Source organism: Platalea leucorodia (assembly GCF_965183815.1).
Source record: "Platalea leucorodia genome assembly, chromosome: 4".
NCBI lineage: Eukaryota > Metazoa > Chordata > Aves > Pelecaniformes > Threskiornithidae > Platalea > Platalea leucorodia.
Window position 1 is genome coordinate 64134817 of NC_138826.1, and position 20718 is coordinate 64155534.

Below are 20718 nucleotides of genomic sequence, written 5' to 3' on the forward strand. Positions count from 1 at the left end.
AAATAGGTGCTGATTATCTTTTCTGGATAGTCTAATTAATTGTGTGCTCTGGCAAGGAGAAAGCAGAATAAGTTCTGTAGTTCAGGCGAGACTGAGTTTATTTGTTTTGTCATTTTAATTAATGTGACCCAAGCTGCGTAAGAGCTCTGCTCAACTAGCGTTTGCTTCTTATAAGCAATTATTGTAATTAGCTGGTTGGCTGCTTGCTTTCTAGCACAAATAGGACTTGTCTTCAGCTTAAGGTGTGTGGAGAAATAGGCTGGTGTACGCATGATAGTCTTTTTTAAAATTTCACTGCTGTATGGATTTAACACTTGTTGAGAGTCTGTGGTAGTTACCTCTCTACAGCAAAATTGTATTCTTAAATAAGTTAGGAAATCTGGATAGATTTTTTTTTTTTTAAAACCTGTGACAGTCTATGGAGAAGTTTTTAAATTCGTAAATGTAAATACAGTGAATTGTACCAGAACTTTGGCGTGATCCTCAGGACTACTTTAGTACCACCGTGAATAAAAGCGACTAGTAGTAATGCAACACAAAAGCCTCAAGGAATGTGGAATTAAAGACTTCGTTAGATCAAAGAAAGCCCTGCAACTGGTGGGTAATGATTTAAATGAAGGATACAGACACCTCTTATTTTTCACACTCTGCTGTTCTACTGTGGTAGAAAACATTTGTTAACTTTCCTTTTTATAGTGCTTGGAGGCAAATTCTACTTAGCAGCAAGCAGCAAAGATGGCAGGTGATGGAAAAAGTGGGGGAATGAAAGAGAATTGAAACTTAAACAGGAAGGCTGCTGCTTCATGGTAGCCTGAATCCATCTAACTGGGCTACAGAGAGGAAAGGTGACTTCTTGCACCAGCTCAGGTGGTCACTGGGTCCTTTGCCAAGCTGTTTTAGCACGCTAGACTGGCAGAAAACTAACCTTAACACAAAGAACAATTTTCTGCTTGTTTAGCGTACAGAAATGGTTTGGCCAAAGGTTTAAGTTTTGGAGAAAGAGTAAGGAAGGGACTGGGTTAAATAGCCAAGGACAAGAAGATAATTTCACTCGCCTTCTAGGTTGGTGTAAGCTGCAAGGCAATCACTGCCTAACGCTCTTGGTGACTTTGTTCTTACAGAGAAACTGCTTTGTTATGTTACAAGGGTAGACTTTGTTGAGCTTTATCCTTTACAATTTATCATTTTATTTAAAAAAATATTTTTAAACACTTAAAAGAAGTAAGGAACACTTGAAGTCTGAATTCCTTTTGTTGAAGAGGAGACAACTTAAGAGGCAAAGGCCTGACAGACTGAAAGGCTATTTATTCTGCTTTAAGCATAGGGCTGAATGATGAGCAATTCAATTTGCATTTAGAATTAAACAAAGGAAAAGACATAGATTACTCCCAGTTGCAACTGACGGTTTGCAAACAAAGGAGAGATGCAAGAATATTAAGTAAAAACTTAGCGTTAGTAATACCAGGATTTTGTGTGGTGGAAGTCCTCTGGTAAGGAAAGCGAGTCTTTATTGAACGTGTTTGTCTTAGAATTGCAGAGTTCGTCTTCCACTTATTTTTTCAATAGTTTCTGCTGCTAACTCCTCAAAGATGATACTCTGATACTTGAGCGTTAACTTGGTCAGATGTTTCCTGGTTTTTTGGAGTAAGGAGGGAGTTGTTGGGTGTTTGGTTTTGGTGGGTTTTTTTTTGCTTAACAGGAGCAGTGTCACAACAGACACAGTTGAAAACCTGCATTACTGGTATGGGGGGTTAAGAATTGGCCTTTCCTTCCTAAAAAATGTTACCTGTTAAATGGAAAGTAGTTTTAATCTTGAAGCCTTTTTAATATTTTAGTAACTGCTGTGCTTACAGCAGATGCCTGCTGATCACATTACTGTATTAGCTGACCTAGTTATGATCCTAGTCATCAGACAGGATGGTACAAAAAATGTTGTACCTCTTCTTGAGGATTTTCCTTCTTGAACATACTATTATACATCTTCACCAAGGCCATTCTTCATCAGTCTAGAAAGATACGTTCATAGGCTTTTGTGGAAAAAGATATACCAGATCCTTTTTCCTCTTGGCTGTAGTAACTTCTGTAGATATTGTGGTCCATAACTTATTTACTATTCTGTGATTGTAAATTTTACCGGACTCATTCTGAACTGTCTAGCTAGCCAACAATGAAAATACACTGTCAAAGTTTGTATCTCAGACATTGTAAAGGAGCTGTGGTAAAAATGATTCACCAACATTAATAAAAAGTTGGGGAAGATAAACTAGGAAAGGCAGCTTCAATGCTGACGTTCATATCACTTGTGTAAACTCGTACCTGAAACCTATTGCAAGCTGGTTTTCAATTCATAAAAGTTTTTCAGCTGCTAGTATTTTTCAGACTTTTTTTAGGAAAAAGTTTAACTACACTGTTGAAAATGTGGTAAGCGTGAAGAGCCAGCAGAGAGTAGGAAAAATGCAAAAAATTGACACAGTGGATTTGCGAGTTGAGAGAAGCTTCCACTGAGAGATGGAGAAGAGCTAGCCTGAAGTATAGGAAGGAAAGGACTGTCCTTCCCGCTGTACGTGCATGTTCCAGCAGCTGACTGCAGAAAATGAAAAGCAAGCTTTGTAAGAGGAAAGAAGAGGACTAGCATCAGTCAAGGTTGACAAGGGGGGAAAGTATCTCAGGAAAAGATATCAAAATGTGAGGAAGAGCTAACGGTGATTTTCAGCAAAGAGACTGGAAAAATGCAAACTCTGCGTCTTGACATGCGAATGCTGAGGTGGGGTGCTGAGTTATTAACCCCATTCATATGTCCCCATGCCTCTCTTTCACTCTTAACACTTCGCTTTCATGTTAGTTGAGACATTAGTTCAGCTAAGAACGATCTCGTACACAACAGCTTTCTAAAGCATTTTCTGACAAAGTGGATCCTAGCTCAGTGGACCAAACAGTTGAATTGATTCTGTAAGAAAGAAGCCTTAAGGGACTGATTAATATAGTATTGGATAAGTATTGATGATTTTGTCCTCCTTATAAAATAGTTTCCAAATCAAATGCTTATTATTTATAATATTAATAATTATTTATTTTTTTAAAACTACCTAGTTGGTTCTATCAAAGTATTTTCCATCATCCCCAAGTGTGATAATTCAGATGCAGGACATACTGTGCCTGGACAAATAATGGCTTTTTTTTTTCTTTACAGAATAGATTTGAACTCTCAGGTGTCTTCTACCAAATGTGAATCATAGAGCTTAGAGCTGGGATGTGCTGCAAGATTTTGAGTACTGATGCCAGGTGCAAAAAGTATAAAAGACAGTTTACTTTCTGCTGTCTCAAGCACTGTATATTTTGACAAGCAGCAAAGGATGCAAAAATAACTTTGTGGCTTATAGCCTCGCATTTGTGGAGCTATAGTCTTCTCTGAATAGAATAGATTTAGGCTTCTACTGTATCTGACTTGCCTCTGGCTTGAAATAGGTCATCATCTTTATTACATTGCAAGGGAGTGCTTATTTGCAAAATTAATGCACAGTTATCCACAATAGGCAGATACAAGTTGATGTATTTCAGTATATCTGGAATATTTCCAGTCTTCTGGCTGCCTGTGTCCATGTTAGCCTGCGTCAGCTTCCTTGTGTCAGCAGCACTAAAAGGAGAATCAAATCTAATCTCTTGTGATAGAGAATAACCTTAACCTAATGCCACCAGATAGGACAGAAAAATTTATTTGCGGGTTTTTTTTGAAAAATGATAAGGTTATCCAAGCTGTAAAAGATTCATTACCTTTTGGTGGAACTACAGTGAAACAGTGTGTCTCAAATAACCATGCTGCTTCCTGTAGGAAGGGACTGGACTTGCATGCGGACAGTACCAGGTGCATTGCAGATTTACGTCAGAGTACATTAAGATTTCTAGCAACTGTCTCTTAGGCTGGCATCGATTTTTGTATTTCTACAAGATACTTGGCAGTTGTGGTTTTATGGTTTCCTACAGGTGTGGAGTTTCATAAGTGTAGTGGAGCACTCATAAGAGTTAAAAAAAAAAATCTGTTCTTTCTTAATGACCAGCAGGCTTCTGCAGTTTTCTTTTGCTTCTTTGCTTCTAGAGAAAGTGTGAATAAAGTGTGGATAAAGGGATTACTGTGAGATCTCGAGGAAGGAATGGTATTAGTGCATATGCATTTAGCTTGAAAAACTTGGGTTTATTCTGTTGTCTAGGAACAAGCTCTTTAGTCCAGAACTGATTGCTAAAAGGATTCTACATTTCATGTTTTTGCTGTCTCTGTTGTTAGGTAGTTCTTTGCTGCTGTCCTGGAACCTACGTGCTTATGGAGAATGAGACACTAAAATCCTAGGCAAAATCCTTTTGTATAGTTAAGTTTTATTTGGACAGCTGAAAGAAACCCATAACATCTGCGAGTGCTTCTGAACTTGGGAGATTTAATTCTTAAGAACCTAGTGTTACAGTTTTTTTTCCACAGAGATGATGGGAATATCTCTTGGCTCAAAGTCTGTAAGGCTGGACTGGTGCATATGATGCAAACTTAGCTGAGATGAATTATCTGAACAAGCAAGTCTGCGAGGAGAAAAGACAGGCTGAAGTTGCTGGCTCTGCTGGCTGTATAAGTGCAACAGGTAGGGTGCACTTTTTGTGAGGTGGAAGCTGTGAGTGCTGTGGTGTGCAGAAGCAGACGGTTTTGGGTCGCATGAGGTCACTTGCACAGAGCACCAGTTCCGAATTCCAGTTAGGAAAAGGCTCAAGTTCCTTCAATTGAATTGAAGTAGTCATAGATCCTGCGTACTAGGATGCAGTACACTTGCACAGCGGTTGATTGTCAAGGAGTTAGCTAGGTAAGGGATACCCTGGACCACCAAAAACTGTGTATAAGCATATTCACTGATATGGGAAGCCGGAAGGTAAGTTTTCTATATGTAAAATAAGTAGGAGTTGCCATTTAAAGGGAAATGACAAAACTTGGAAATTTGCCATGGCGTACGTGTTCTTGCGCGTGCTTGATTAGGGAAAGAATATGCTAGTCAATACTAGATTTGTGAAAGTTTTTTCAGCTTGTCAGAAGACTTTTGATGAATATGGCACGCGAAATAGGTTTTTCATTTCTGTGAGCAACAAGTAATGACTTGTTGCTATGGTTGACTTTGATAAATTCCTTCTGCCTTCAGCGTACTTTTAACTGTGTGAATAGCCTTTCTAAGATGATAGAAATCCATATTAAGTTCGCCTGTAAGATTCACTTGGGAAAGGCTCTTGGTTTAGTGCACAGATATATAGTAGGTAATTCAGGGCACTGTTTTCAGCTCCTCTGAGCAATGTCGTCTTCCATTAGACTTTAACGTCAGCTTCTTCAAGTGAAGACAGTTTTGCAATAGCCTGGCAGCTGTGGCAGTAAGTTTCAAAATTTTTTATTTTCTTCATTAGTCACTCAGGTTTTGCTCTTGTCTCCTAAATAACGTACTTCTGTTGTGCATATTGCTGTTGCTCAGTTATATTTGTTATTCTATATCTTTACTGTACGAGAAGAGAGAAGCAAGGTTGTGGTTATGGCACAAAATAGAAAATAACATATGAGGAAGGAAGTTATTAATTACAAATCTTCAAAAAAAAGTATTTGAAAACTCATCTGACAGGGGTTCATTCTACTCAGCAGTGGTGAGGCCACACCTGGAGTGCTGTGTCCAGTTCTGGGCTCCCCAGTACAAGAGAGACAGACATACTGGAGAGAGAACAGTGAAGGGCCACAAAGATGACTAAGGGTCGGTGAAAGGAAGATGGAGCCAGGCTCTTTTCAGTGGTGCCCAGTGACAGAACCAGAGGCAACGGGCACAAACTGAAACACAGGAGGTTCCTTCTGAACATCAGGAAGCACTTTTTTAGTGCGAGGGTGATGGAGCACTGGCACAGGTTGCGCAGGGAGGCTGTGGAGTCTCCATCCTTGGAGATATTCAGAAGCCATCTGGACATTGTCCTGGGCAGCCTGCTTGAGCAGGGGTTTGGACTAGATGACCTCCAGAGGTCCCTTCCAACCTCAACCCTTCTGCGCTTCTGGGTTACTTTGTCAGTGAAGCATCTTCCCTCCTCACCTCCCCCATTGCCAGGCATTTAAGTATAGGAAATTGTTGATATTGTTGTGGCATAGTACATGTTGAGGAAAACTTTTTGGTGGGTAAAATTGCCAGAATGATCAAATAATAGAAGTTTCATTAAGTGCTAATGAAACCTGTTTCTGAAGGTAATCCCGAGATGATTCCTTAGTTTGCCAAGAATTTTCTGTATACACACCCAGGTTAACAGCATGTTATACAGTAACTAAACGTCCTAAACTCCTATATTGAACAGGTTAATTGAAATAGTGTTGATTCAAACTTGTTCTTGTCACCAACCATACAACTAGCTCTCTCCATCTTGGGAAAAACTAGCAAAATACAGAAATCCTTCTCTTTGCTGCTGGTTGGCAGTCCTAGCTTCAATGTGATAAATTGATTGCAAGTTGAGAAGCAAGCTGACTGCCACAATCGCCTCAAGGGAATTTACATACAGAAGACTTGAATAGCACACTCTGGTGTCCCCTCACTCCCCTCACTCTTTGTAGTTTGGGTTGCTTGTTGCAAGCTATTTTTGCTTGACTGTAGCTTCTTGATGAAATCTTTGTTCTGATACCTGTTCTAAAACTTGAGCTAGAAGTGAATCGATTATTAGTTTACATTAGGAAATTGCTGGCAAATAACTGATGTCTAGAATTAGAAGGGGTAAATAAGGTGGTGTGAAAAATGTGAGTTCTGTATTTTAGAGTTTGTTTCTTTGTGAACATCTCAAGTTACGTAGTAAAACTTGTTTTGATCCGACTTGGATTGGATCCTATTATTGGTGCCTGCTTTAGAATATGAAGTTATTTACATCTTCTTTTTAAAGAGGTAGGTTGTCACAGTTTGTAAATCCAGACCTGGTCTTGTGGCTGTAGTCTATGAAATAGATAAGGGTTAAACTGAAAAAGGCAACAGGAATCTTTAAAATCCCTGTGGAAGAAGCACTGTGTATATTATCTTACTTTCTTCCATCCTGGGTCTAATAACTCTGACATAATCATTTTTTTCCTGATAAATAGTCTGAATAACAGTACCTATGAAGAAGAGATTCTCCTCTTCCTCCCTCTTTCCCCGCTATAAATTTCTGACTCTGGTTGGACTAAAGTAGCTTCTTAAATCAGTGTAGCAGTATTGCTTTAAATGTTTAGGTTTGTGCTTCACTGCCTTTTTAGGTATAAATTAGGATTTATAATACTGTTCACCTACAGTAGTCTCAAAGTCCTAAAATTGACTCTTTCAAGATGTTGTGAAGAATGAGTAACAACCTGAGTTGTTTCATAGTACAGTGCCATAAGTTTTCTCTGTGCGCTAGAGGTAGGTGTCTTTTTCAGATCCTGGCCAAGGTCTGTAAGAAAACTTGCAGGGTAGACGGAGTATAGAAGGTGCTCTTTAAGATCAAGACATCCTATTCCCATGCAAATAGAACACTAGGTCTAGGTTTTGTGAACATTGTTTACACAGATTACTTAAGGTTTGATAGAAGAACTCCTTCACTAAACTTTGTAGTACTGTAGAAATTGGGTTGCAAAGCCTTGCAAGGAAAATACTTAATATGGTTTTGATAAACATGAAAAATAAACTGTTCTTAAAAGTTGTTTATTCAATGGTTCCTGAATTTTAAAACCAAATGTTACTTTTCTCTGTTTATCTCAGAAGCAAGCTGTGCCTTACTGACAGTGGATGAACGGGATAGCTTTGTTCACTCTTTTACTGATAATTAAAATACTTTTATTATGGACTTCTGTTATTAAATATCAAGAAAATGTAATTTGTTTGTTTTAGGACAGATTCTCTAGGCTCCTTTTGATTATAAAAATTTTTAATTTTCTGTTTTAGGTGTGGAATATCAAACAGATGATTAAATTAACACAAGAACATATAGAGGCACTGCTAGACAAATTTGGAGGCGAGCATAACCCACCGTCGATATATTTAGAGGTAAGTTTACATTCAAACGAATGTGGTTGTATTGATGGTGTGTTATGTTAATCTTTCATGAAGCATCTTATGTTAAAGCTGAGAATAACTGTAGTAAAAGAGAATATTCTCTTTCTATATTACAAACTTAACTCTTTCCCTGGAGATAGAAAGGAACTATATGGGATTCCTGATACACATCAGTAGGGGAAGATCAGTGACATGGTCTAATAGTTACGTTGGTGCAATTGAAATACAAAGCATTCTTTTTAGGTGCGGGGTCGGGGGAAGATTGTGTGTGTATAATAGAAAAAGGCATGACTGTTGTTGCAGTTGACTTCACTTTTTTTCTCTTTGAAAAATAATCGTGTAGAATCCAAAAAATGGTATTAGTAGAAGGGAACTTCTTAAATACATAAAATTGTACGGTGGAGTAATATTTTTTAAGCTGTGTTTAATTTGTAAACTAACTACAAATCAAGTTGCTGTATTCTTTCATCACTCCAGATTCATAAAGTTGTGTTGATGTAGGACCATTAAGAACATAAAAAAGGACTGCATGCATTAGTTACCTCTGTCAGGAATTGAATGGGTATCACTTGCTCCAAACCCTGCCCTTTTCTTGATTCTCTCAAGTATTGAAATAACTGGAGGTCAACCAGACTTCTTTTGTAGTCTTTTTAATTGTAATTACTGCCTAAAGGCACTGGGTAATTACAAGTAAAGATCTCATTATTTGAGGCACTTCCAGCTTTTATCTTAATATGTCAGAGCAGGGTACGAGGTTGATTATACAAATGTTGACATAACATCCTTAACAATTAAGGTCAAATGAGGCCCTCTGTAGTTACTTTATCTATTACTAATGTGAAATGGGAGTATTGAATGAGTACTAGTCACTATTTTAACGACTCAATGGTATATAAACACGCCTCTGTTTTCACACGAACAGGTTCATTCCATATGTCTGGATTTAATATTGCCACATGTATGTTGGTTTCATTAGATTGTCTATCAAATTGCGATAATAATGAGCTTAATCTGTACTAAGTCTGGATTTCAGGTAGTGAAATTGTTAGTTCATTACATCCATTTGTCACTTGCTTGTATGTAAATTAAAACTGAGATCCCTACACTGGAAGCTGTTTGATTATTCTGTAATTCATTGCTAGGGAGGAGGGCATTTGCAGTCATAAATATGTACTAGGAAATGATTACAGTAGTGTGAAGAGTACAGTAAGTCTGAAATAGTTGGTGACTACAAACCATGAAGCTTAAAGTAGATTTGCAAGTTTCATGGTCCCATGTGCTGCTGAGATGAAACTGCAACTCTGGCTCCTCAACATGGTAGGGAAGCCCTGCAAGATGGAGCAGGGTGTTCCTCTGCTGCGGTGAGTTCTGCTGGATCATGAAGCAGGTCTTGTAACAAGTAGTGCTGGTACGAACTAGGGCGCGGTAAGCCATTGGGAGGAAGCTCTCCCATGAGACAGCGAGTCCTGTGAAAAGAGCCCACTGTCATTGAAACAAGAAGCCTTGCTTTTCCCAGCTCTTTGCTGTGTGGTTCCTCTGCTTCCTTTGTTCAGGTACTTGCAGTACCAGTAGTGGCTAAGCCACTTCCAATCACTAACCTGGAAGGAAAATATTCTGGTTTTGTTGGATTAGTTTGCCATCCAGTTAGTAGATTGAACTTGGTCGTGATGGAGTCCAGTGAGCCCCAAAGCTGTGGTTAAGGTTAGGGAAGAGCTTGCAGCTGTGAGCCAAGAACCTAGAAAATGGGGTGAGAGAGGAGAGGAATTTCTCTTCGCATGGTCATTAGCTTAGATTAGATCATCTGCAGATGGATTGATTGAAGTGAATAGGATTAAATGCTGCAAACCTGTCATTTGTTTAGTGTGTAAATTTCCTGTGGTAGAACTAAAGTGTGAGAGGAAGAAAAAGAAGAAATATATTACAGATTACCTGATACAGTCAGAAGCAAGATTACTGTCTACCCTTGACTGTTCATTTCAGCCCAGCAGCAGTTGTCTGGTGCATCCTTTCTGTGCATTTCCCACCTTTTTGGCTGCTTTTGCCTTGGTCAAGAACAGGGGTTGCTTTCTATCGTCAGAATTTACTTTGCAGCAATTTATCTGGATCCAATCTGTCACTGCTAGAGCTAATGTTTTGACATTCTGTATTCCTCCACCTTGTCAGAAAAAGGGCCAGAACAAGCCTGGTTGCAGCATGAAAGGACAAAGCTCTATGTAAAAAGCTCTGAACATAGTGTGATAATGTGTGGAAGAACACGTTTGCTTCTATCAAATACGGAACTAAGAAAATACAATACTTTTGATATGAATAAAAAGAACAGGAGAGTATGTAGAATACATGTGGGTGGCTTAAGCGGTTCAATAGGTAGCTTATCTGTCTGACATCCATTAGAAATGGCAAACTCCCTATGTACAGAGCCGCTGTGCGATATTGGGCCTGTTGCTCAGTTCTGTACCTGGGCATCATCACTGACTTCATGCATGACCCCTCTTTCATCCCAAGCTGTCACATCTAGGCTATGTCTAGGTCTTGACGCTGTGGCTTGGGTACTGTCTCCAAAGTGCTTGAACAGGAAGGTAATATAACTTATACTCTGTCCGTACTCCCCTGACTTTTATATTTTGATTGTTTTGCTGAAGTCTCATTTCTGGCTGTGAAGTGCAATATTGCCCTGCTTTTACCCAGAATCTGCATGGGTAATTTTGCTACCCTGTTACTTGGACTGCATCACCCTTCCCTTTGTTTCCTTCCACTGCTCTGATTTCTTTGCATCTTCCATAAAATGTGAGCTACTCCTAAGGACTTCCGTAGATTGTGCTTGTTGACCATCTCTTGAGTGCTATCAGCAAGCATGTTGTCTGCTTCTCTTAGCAGAAGTTGGAATTAGCCAAAGCTAATTGCTAGATAAGTACCTGCAAATGAGCACTTTTGGTTTCACCCGTATTGCCTTTCACTGTTGTAAACATCTAGTTTGTTATTGTAATGCTTTCTGCAAAACCATGGCTTTTTGTATACCTATAAAAAGCTTGACAGCTATCCATCCATCTTCTGATGTGTAGAGTTTCAGTACAATGGGATTTGTTCGGTTCTTTTGTACTCCTGTCTGGCTTGATATCCTTCGTTTCTTAGGAATCTTACCAAATGCTCATGTTCACAGAACTTAGATCACCCTGTACGCTGGCTCCTGGCCTGTGTTGGAGCTGCCTCTGTAGACCTGTCAAGGAAAGTTGTGGTTGAACCTGGCAACAAAATTGCATTTCGATTAAAAGTGGAAAGGAAGGGGTTGGGGGAGCAGAAACACACATAGGAAAGCTGAAGAATTGAACAAGAAAATGAAATCTGAAAATTGAGCATGCAAAGGATGTAGTGAAATTATTTGTGCATTGAATATAAAACATACACCTCATTTAAAAATAAAAAGGAATTTACGCCTTAGTTACAGTTGCTCAAGAAAATAGAAGCTAACAAGCTTTTGCTTCTGTGCTCATCTGAGAGGAAGAAGACAAAACTTTTCTTTGTGGCAGACTTTTATTTTTTTAATTCGGGGGGGGGGGTGTTCAATGCATTTTACATCAGAAGAACTTTAAAACTGACAGCTGTTGTCGCAGCCATCATTTCAGGATTCATCAATTGACTATGAAAGAGGAATGGATTTCTTGAAATATCGGAAGTGATTGACCTGTACTATTGAATTCAGCATGTATTTAATTATTCCTGCAAGAGGGGGTACTCGGATTCAGGCGTATCTCCCTGCCTTGATCCATCACTCCTCAGTGACGGTCTTAAAAAGGTGGCTGTAGGGCCTGCAAGCCTGGGCGGGCTGCTTCGTGTGCAGCTGCCTAGGAGTGGAAAACGTAGCGTGAAGCTGGAGGGCAGTGGGTAGCTTGTCTCCCTCCTCTCAGGGCAGGAAAGTAGGGGTTGAGGAGAGAGACCAGAGCTGCAGAAAGTCTTCTGAGTGTGTGTATAAGGTATGGGGGTAGGAAACAAAAGGAACAGAAGAAAGAAAAGAACATTTGTCATTAGCCACACAATTTTCTTCTAATTGTTATAATTAGTAATAGCTTCGGGAATCTTATCAATGTTCTCTAATATGATTACAAGAAAAACTTTTCTGTTTGTTCCGGCTGGAAGAAATAATAAATGTAGTAAACAATGGCTGTATTAAAATCTAAAAAAGGCTTGTAACTAAAATTCTTTCTTAGGTAGTCCTAGTTCTTAACTTCTTCCGTCCCCTGTCTGTGAGCATGCATCTCAGATCTAACAGACCCCTAGAAATCACTGTCAAATATTTGAAATAACTGCTTGACGCAGTAGATGTAGAAATATCACTAATAGCATTTTTCTTTTCTGGAAAAGAGGCTGCAAGAGCTCCTTGGTAGGTTTTACCACACTTTTTGGAAGCATTCTGTATCACAGCAGCTGAAAACATCAATGATTTTTGTCTTCCCACATAATTTCGTAGTGCATTATATCTGTCCTTGAATTGCTGTTTCCCAAAATACACAGTTTGTGATTCACTGTGGAAAAACCCTTTTCTTAAGGGTTTGTCTAAGCATTGTAAATATTGGAAATCTTCACTGCAGAGAGGTCTAATATTATGATACTGGGAAAAGCTGGTATTCAGTTAGCAAAAATGGTTAAAATATGCAGTTGCATATTCTATAATGGCCATTATAATTATTTTTTTTTTTATCTCTACCAACAAAGTACTTATGAAAAGGAAAACCTGAGTTAGGGAAAGGAGAATAAAGATCTGTGCATTTCAACTTAACATTGGCAACAAATGCTGTTTACTAACTGAAATGGGTTGTACAGATTCGGACTGGCCAAAAGCAGTCAGCTCAAACTTAGAAAGGAGAGATCGTGCTTAAATGACTTAATCAGATTTGTTAGCCTTTGTAGACTCTTAATGACAGTTCAGGGAGTCCTTACCTATTTAAACTTCCAAAATGCATTGTGTGTCCTTCTTGCCTCGTAGTTATGTGAGCAATATTACCTACGAACGCTTCATCTGTGAGAACTTAATTGAACAGTATTAGCCCATTCACGTGTAAGTAGTTCATGTGGTGTGAAGTTGCATCCTTGACCTGTAGGTTACGTCAGTTAACAGTACAAGAGTAAGGTGCCTGCTTTCTTTTTTTTTTTTTTTATTCAGACTCCACACAAAATAAAACAGTATACAAATGCATAGATAGAATGACATTGGTATCAAAATAAGTTTTAAAACTCAGCTTTCTAGTATTGTCTTAAGGAATCAGCCTCTTTTCTACTCCTGCTCTTGGAAGCAATTTGAAATGATAATCATGGGGGTAGAGGTATGCTTGACCCCAGCTACTGTGATTTCCACACACACACCCCCCAGCTTTCTCTTTTCCTGGGCTATTAAACGTATTTTATTCAGAGGGCTTGCTGTTGCCATTTTTGAGAGTTTGGCTGTTGGATTTTGGGAGAGTATTTCATTCCTTATTCCTTTATATCTGAAGAATCCATGCAGGAGGTCAAATTAATTAATTAAAGAAGATTACCTCTTTGCTGATCTGAAGTATGCTTATTGCAACAGCAGGTAGATACAGTCTGAAGTGGATCTTAGTGCTGAACCTCAGGTTGTTTCTGACTGTTTGTGAGATTCCAGGAAAATGCTAACTCTGGGTACAGGCACTGGGAAACGTGGCAGTTCTCTGGGGAAATTCAGATTAATTTTTACCAGGCTACTAACAGATGCTGATCAAATATGTTGGACCAAAACTGGAGTGTCTAAAGTTAGACTAAGTACAGATTTAGGAGTCTTACTAAATGAAGAAATCCTGACGTACGTTACTGTCTATCTTCAGCTCCCATTTAACTTAGTGGGATTTGCATTTGATCAACAGTTTAAAAGGTCAGACATCTTTTAAATAGAAACACAATCTCAGTTTCAAAGACCAGGAAACTGTAGTTTAGGCTTTTAAGAGTCTTGCAGTGTGTGGATATTATCTAAAATTGATTGAGGAAGGGAGAGAGCATGGTAAAACCAGTTGGTCTGCTTGAGTTTAGACTGAGTTTCTAACCAGATATGGTAGGGGGCAGGGAGAAGGAGAAACCATATTTTGCTACTTGTTTTTTTCCCAGATTATTTTTTAAAACATATTTAACTTGTTGCTTTTTGTTTCCTTAAATGTTATTACTAGAATGTATAGCCTGGTTATGGCCCAAGAAAGCAAATTTCAAATATAATATAAATGATATGTAATATAAAAATATATATATTTTTGAGAAAATCCCATGTCATCATCTTGTCAGCAGAACTCTGTTGGCACAGCTGTGTAACATCATGCAAATTCCTTTGACTTCTGAGGTTAGTTTTTGTTTTGTCAATAGGTTGCAACATTTAAGAAGTAATTTTTGTCTGCTGTTCTTGAGTGAGCAGCAGTTGTATTATGGCATGTGTATACATCGTGTATAAACATGCCAACTTCTAATGCTTTAGATGGACTTGGCAGCTTACCAGGCCTTTATACATACCTTTTTTTACCTAGTTGAAGCCTCAGGAGTATTCCCACATGTATGAGACTATATTATACGATGTGCATGTATACTGATATGCAATATAATTAAAATTAACTTTTTGTTCTATTTTAGATTGCTGTAGAATTATGTGTAGATTGAAAAGATGTGCCAATTTGAATCTAACAGCTTTTCAAACATATATTTTCCTTTCGCTTTGTGAAATACTGTAAATCCACACTAAATTGGGAGCCCTGTAGCGGTACAACAAATAAATTTGTTGAGGATAATATATGTTATTAAAGACAGTCTATTTTTGGCAACTAATAAGCAAGCTGGAGCAGTTGAAGAACAGCAGCCTCGTGAGAAGAAGCAGCACAACAACAAAGACCAATGCAGCATCTTGCACCTGGGACAAGGTGGCTGCCCATCGGTGCAGGCAGGCGCTGGCTGGGTAGCGGCTCTACAGGAAAAGTACTGGGGATTGCTGGTGAGCAACAAGCTGAGCTGTCGGTAACCCACCCTCACGGTAACAGCAGCAAACTGCAGACTGGGCTGCGTTAGCAAGTGCATAGCCAGCATGAAGAGGGACTCACCTACTTGCTACTTGTGTGACTGCGTTGGGGTGGTGTTTAGCACAGAGAAGAGAAGGCTAAGGAGGAATCTGCAGGCTCTTGCAACCTCAAGAGAGGACCAGACTCTTTTCAGACATGCACAGCAAAAGGGGAAGAGGCAGCGTCACAGATAGCATCAAGTGAATTTCATAAGTGAAAATTCTTCATCATGAGATGGGTTTTTGAGCCCTGGAACTGGTTGTGGAGTCTCCATCTTTCAAGACTTTCAAAACTTGCTTTGGCAAGGCCCTGAGCAACCTGATTGAACTTAAAAATTAGCTCTGTGTTAAACAAGTGTTTGGACTAGATGACTTCCAGGGATACCTTCTAAACTTTTTTCTTTGTTTTCCCTCCTGTGATTCTATATCAAGCTGAAAGCAAGATTTATGTTTTCTTGTAGAACATTACTCACTTCTTAATGGGAGTATGTAAACTGAATGGATTTCATTCTAGATTTCATAAACTTTTCCTTCTGAAATGCCTTTAAAGTCCTTAATTTAATGAATTGCCTGACTGTTCAGCTTAATCTTCTTCTTGCTGTAGATGCTGTACAAACTTAATTTTAAATTTTTTTGTTTGTTTTTGAAAAGCAATGTTAGAAATCAACCTTATAGTTGACCCAGAGGGCCTTGACTGACTTCAAGGTTTGTGTAGCTGTTGATGCCTGTCTGCTAATATGGCTGTGCTGCTACAGGTCTCTGTTGTAGATAGGCCAACTCTGCGGCATAATCTTTCTTTTAGCTAGAAATACTTGTCATAGGTCAGCTTTGCTGTTGTAATACTCTTTCAATTTAAATCCATGGGATAATTCTATGTTTTGACTTGGTGCTGTTGGCTGTGTAAGGTCTATCGGTGCTAGTCATCAGCTAAAACCAGTGTCTCACCAAAGTACTTAATCTTTGTGAAAATGAGATTTTATTGGAGCTATTCTGTTTCTGCTGCATGTACTGTTGCTCCTGTATAATAAGAATTTATTTTTTTAAAAGAGAAAAATGTATTTGAAGTTTACTGATGCATTTCTAGTTCCATTATGTTTTATTACAGGACCTTCTGCTATGACATTGAGTAACAGTATAATATTTGAGAGCTTTTGTCTCCATAAAAAACAGAGAGCTTTTTGTGCAGAATTTAATGGTATAGAACCCAAAGCCAGCAGCAGCTCCCAGCTTTCCATGCTCATTGTTTATTCTCTTAAGATAAATCATTTGACTTTGAGTTTGCATTAGTGACAGATTAAGCTGCCAGTGTAAACATTGTAGGATTGAGTATTTTGAAAGATGTGTGTAATTTTGTGAAGGAACTAAGCCCGCAAGTATCCGGAAGCAATGTAATGTTGCATGTATTCAAATAATATTTTGCAATGTTCATGAGAAAAGGAAGTAAGTATTTAGAAAAGTATTGGTGAAATGGTAACAGTTTATGATTCTTGATTTTTGTTTACTGAAAGTAATTCTTGACACATGGAGCTTTTATTGGAATTTACATGGAAAGCTGATCCTGGAAGCAGGAGAGAGACACTTGTGTTACTGTACAGCCAAAAAATGCCATTATTTATAATTGGATAACCTTTCAATTTACTTTTGAGAGTAGAAGTGGGCTAGAGTGAAAATGTTTCGGTTTTAAGTCTCTGAGTTTGGGGTCTAGTCGTGAAATGCTAGACATCTTCAGTTTTTAAAAGAAGTAGTAACTAGTTCTCAGTTTCCTGCACCTTATGTCCATTTATTAAAAGTGGAACTGACAAAATTTAGAATTTGAAATCATGATGTTCACCACCATTCCTTAAAATGCTTTTTCTTTTTTAGTCCCCACTGTCAAATTATCATTCTCTTTTGTTAACACTGTGGGGATGATGACATGAATTTTGAACACCCTGGGGGATGCTAAACTTTCATAAAAAGGGAGCGGCCAACGATCGTTTACTCGACAAAACAAGCCTGGGTTAGGTAAACCTGCACATACAACCTGGAGAAGTAAATTCATAGTAAAATGTAGTATGTGTGGCAGCACTACTGAATGCTGGTTATTTTTTCTCTTAACTTCAATATTTTTTTTCCACATGTAGACCCTGCAGACTTTTTGGTCAGTTCAATTCTCCTATAACTTTAATTAGCAACGTGTTATGCACAGAAAACTTGAGGAAAGCAAATTAAAAAAAAAAAAAAAAGTATCTTTCCCTGACATAAATATCCTTTGTGGCATTGAAAATTAATGCAGCGTGGCATATATCTTGGTCTTCCTGGAGAGCTAAGCAGAAAATTCTGTTCCTTACTGCTTGGATGTTTCGTAAGATCTTTGCTTCTTCTTGTCTGTAAAGGTCTAACACATCTTTGGTTAACACTGACATGCTTCTGTAGCATGAAACACATGTTCCTTAACTGATTAAGATTTTTGAAGATACTCTGTACTAATTTATACGCTGAAGAAATAATTCTGATACTTGGATACAGATCAAAGTTTTCTTGTTGCGAAGACAAACAAAGTTGATGGAAACAAACTTTAAACAAAATTGTATACCGATTACATATTTGTATTATAGAGCTTGGCAATAATATTTAACTTGGCTATGTTTAATAAAAACTTAATGGGCAAGCTTAATGTTACTGAATTTTTTTGTTTGTTTAAGAAACTTGATCAGTGTGTAATCAGGTTTTACATAAACTTGGTGGAAAATCAAATTAATCTCATACAGATGTTAAAAAATTCTTTCAAAGGATCACTTTTACATGTTTATGGATGACTTTCTAACAGGGCAAACTTAGTTGTGTTTTAACTGGAATAAGGGTTTGTTTTTTTTTTTTACTATCTGGTATGAAAGGACAGTGCCAGAGGTAAAGGATGGTGAACAATGAGCTTAGGTGAGTTGTCAGATACAGATGGTAAAAAGCAGACTTCAGCTTTCTCTTAATTATTGCATTAGATGTATTTAGCTGTCATTCCAACAGAATGATAAATTTAGCTGTAGCACAGTAATTCGGCAGTGCAGCTGACAACATTTGTTAAAGATTGCTGTCTTCTTTAAAGTAGTTTTGAATTAGACTATTTAGTGCAGGTGCTTTGAAACTGTGACTTATGATTTCTTTTATCCACTTATCCATTTAATCTATTAAAAAATTAGTTGTTGGTTCAGAAGGTTTAACATAATGAATTGAAAGCCATTTCTTCTTTGTGTCCTACTGAAAAATTTGACCAGCCCATTTTGTTCATATTCCTGGGAAATTTGATTTAGTGTAGAATGAGTTTTGTTTCATGTTCATTCTGAATTTAGATTTCTGGTTTTGTCTGAGGCTACTACATCATTAAAACAGCTGCTCTTCCTTCACAGGCATATGAAGAGTACACCAGCAAACTAGATGCTCTACAGCAGAGAGAGCAGCAGTTATTGGAGTCCATGGGGAATGGAACAGATTTCTCTGTCTCCAGTTCAGCTTCAACAGACACAGTTGCATCATCTTCCTCCTCTAGCCTCTCTGTAGCACCTTCATCCCTTACAGTTTATCAAAACCCTGCTGATATGTCACGGAATAACCCTAAGTCTCCACAGAAGCCTATTGTTAGAGTCTTCCTGCCCAACAAGCAAAGGACTGTGGTGAGTCAGTTTCTATTCACATACTTGTAACCTCAATATTTCCTGTGTCTCTCTACCTCTGCATGTAAAAGTTAAATTAGGAGGTGAAAAAATACCTGTGTGGAGGTCAAAGAGGTGGCATGATCACTGTTTGTGCTCTGCTGCACTCAGTTGTTTTGATATATTGAATGTTTTCTACAGGATTAACACAAAGATGTCTGTTATAGCAATAATACAGAATACAAAACTTTCAGGAGTTTTATAGCAATGAAGATACCAAAAGAAATATTTTTCTCAAATTAGCTTTCTTGAGTAAATAGTAATCTACCATTTTACAATGGTTAGGAGGGGGCAGGAAGCTCTGTTGCTTGTATCATATAAAATTATTGATTAGTTCAACAGGGCAGGATTGGGGAAAGTAAGTGTTTTCCATGTTGTCAAAGTTACTAGCAACAGTGAATGCTTTAAAGCAAGTACCAGCCTCCTGCAGCTAAGGAGGGCTGTGCAGAATCACTTGGTTGTGTGGTTGGTTTTTTTTTCTTTTCCTCCCCAGTCAGTGTGGTGAGTGTTTCGTGTTGGGACCTTGATGCTATCAGGCCCTGTGTAGAGAACTGGCTAGGGGAGGGACGTAGTTGCTGTTAGGAAGGGCAAGAAGTGTTGCCTTCAAAGTGCTCAAAAACTAGTGTTAATCAGTTTTGACAATGTTACAGTGATTCCTGGAGTCATGGAAGAAGAGTTGACTTTTTGCTGGCTATTTAATTGTCTGTTATAGGCGGGATTTTTTTTATCGGTTAAGAGCTGCCAACTGAAAAGCCTTGATATGCGCTTTAGAATAATACACTGCAAACTGTGATGCATGAAATTACTGACAAGCCATAGTTTAGGCTCTGTTTTGCAAACCGGTGCATGCTCCTCACTTAGAAGGGGAGCTGTGGTTCCAGAGAAAGTGGGAAATGAATGGGTAGCACAGCTAGCGTCCATGTGAAACCAGTGCTTTTCGTAGCAGTCAATCGGGTATTAGCTGTCACTGGACTGTCACTGCCTGTGGAAATTGAGTTGCTGGCAAAGAGAAGAAGACATAAGCTGAGTAGTGCTGGGCGTTGGGAACGTGTCCTCTCCCTTCCCCTGCCACTTTCTTTCCATCCCTCCTTCCCCCTGCCCCATTGAACAAAAAAGCACGTAAGACAGATTAAAGGGCAGTTGTTTTCACCTGTTTTTTTTTAGTATTGCTTAATTGTTAAAGATATCTCTAAAGATTGAAAGTAGTATTTGGTTTTCGACCTAGAGAATGGGGGTTTACTGTAAACTATGACCACTGTGCAGATGTACTACCCACACTGTGAAATTTGGAGAGACTCTGGTTTCTTCTTCATGTCTTCTCTCCCACCCTGTCTGGCTATTGTAGCCTCAGCCCCTGTGATGGGGCTGCCCCACAAGTTTTGTTTCTTTCCTACCATGGGTCCCAGTATATCGCTTCCTGCATTGTTCTGTGCATTTCTTTTTCTGTCTCTCCTGTGTGTTATCTCGCCCTCTTCTCTAAGCCATGTAGTAAGTTTCTACTCTTATTTTCTCATCTGCAATATTGCTTTTCTGCTCCTTTCCCTCTCCTCTTTTTTATCTCCTCAGTTTTTTTATCAGAGGTGTGGTAAGGCTTTTCTCAAGTCTGAGCTCTGCTTTGCTTTTGAAGGAATCCTTTTTTATAAAGAATGGTTTATAATTATATTACATCAAACTTGTAGGTAAGAATGATTTTTTTTTTTGTGATGTTAAAACGTGTGTATTTCACCAAGTTTAAGTTATTTCTGAATATGCAAATGTGATTACAAGTTAGGAAAAAGAGGCAACTGAATTTCAGTGTGAACCAGGTGATAGGATTTTGGGCCAGTACAAAACTGTTTTGCCTCATCTGAGACGTGGTTTTGTGCATGTTAGTGGTCCATTCTAATCAAAGTAAACCAGGTTGTCTTTAACCAATGCATCTTTAAGTTCTTAAGTAACAGTAACAGATCAGCTCGGTATG

At 38.5% G+C, this 20718-nt stretch overlaps 1 protein-coding gene across 1 annotated transcript in view; it reads left to right on the top strand.

Moving 5' to 3' along the window:
* BRAF (B-Raf proto-oncogene, serine/threonine kinase) overlaps window positions 1-20718 on the top strand; it is an 81221-nt gene that overhangs the window by 8834 nt on the left and 51669 nt on the right. Inside the window, exons 2-3 of the mRNA XM_082309648.1 lie at window positions 7926-8027; window positions 18456-18719. Coding sequence (XP_082165774.1) covers window positions 7926-8027; window positions 18456-18719 — 366 coding nt within the window. The remainder of the gene's footprint in view (window positions 1-7925; window positions 8028-18455; window positions 18720-20718) is intronic.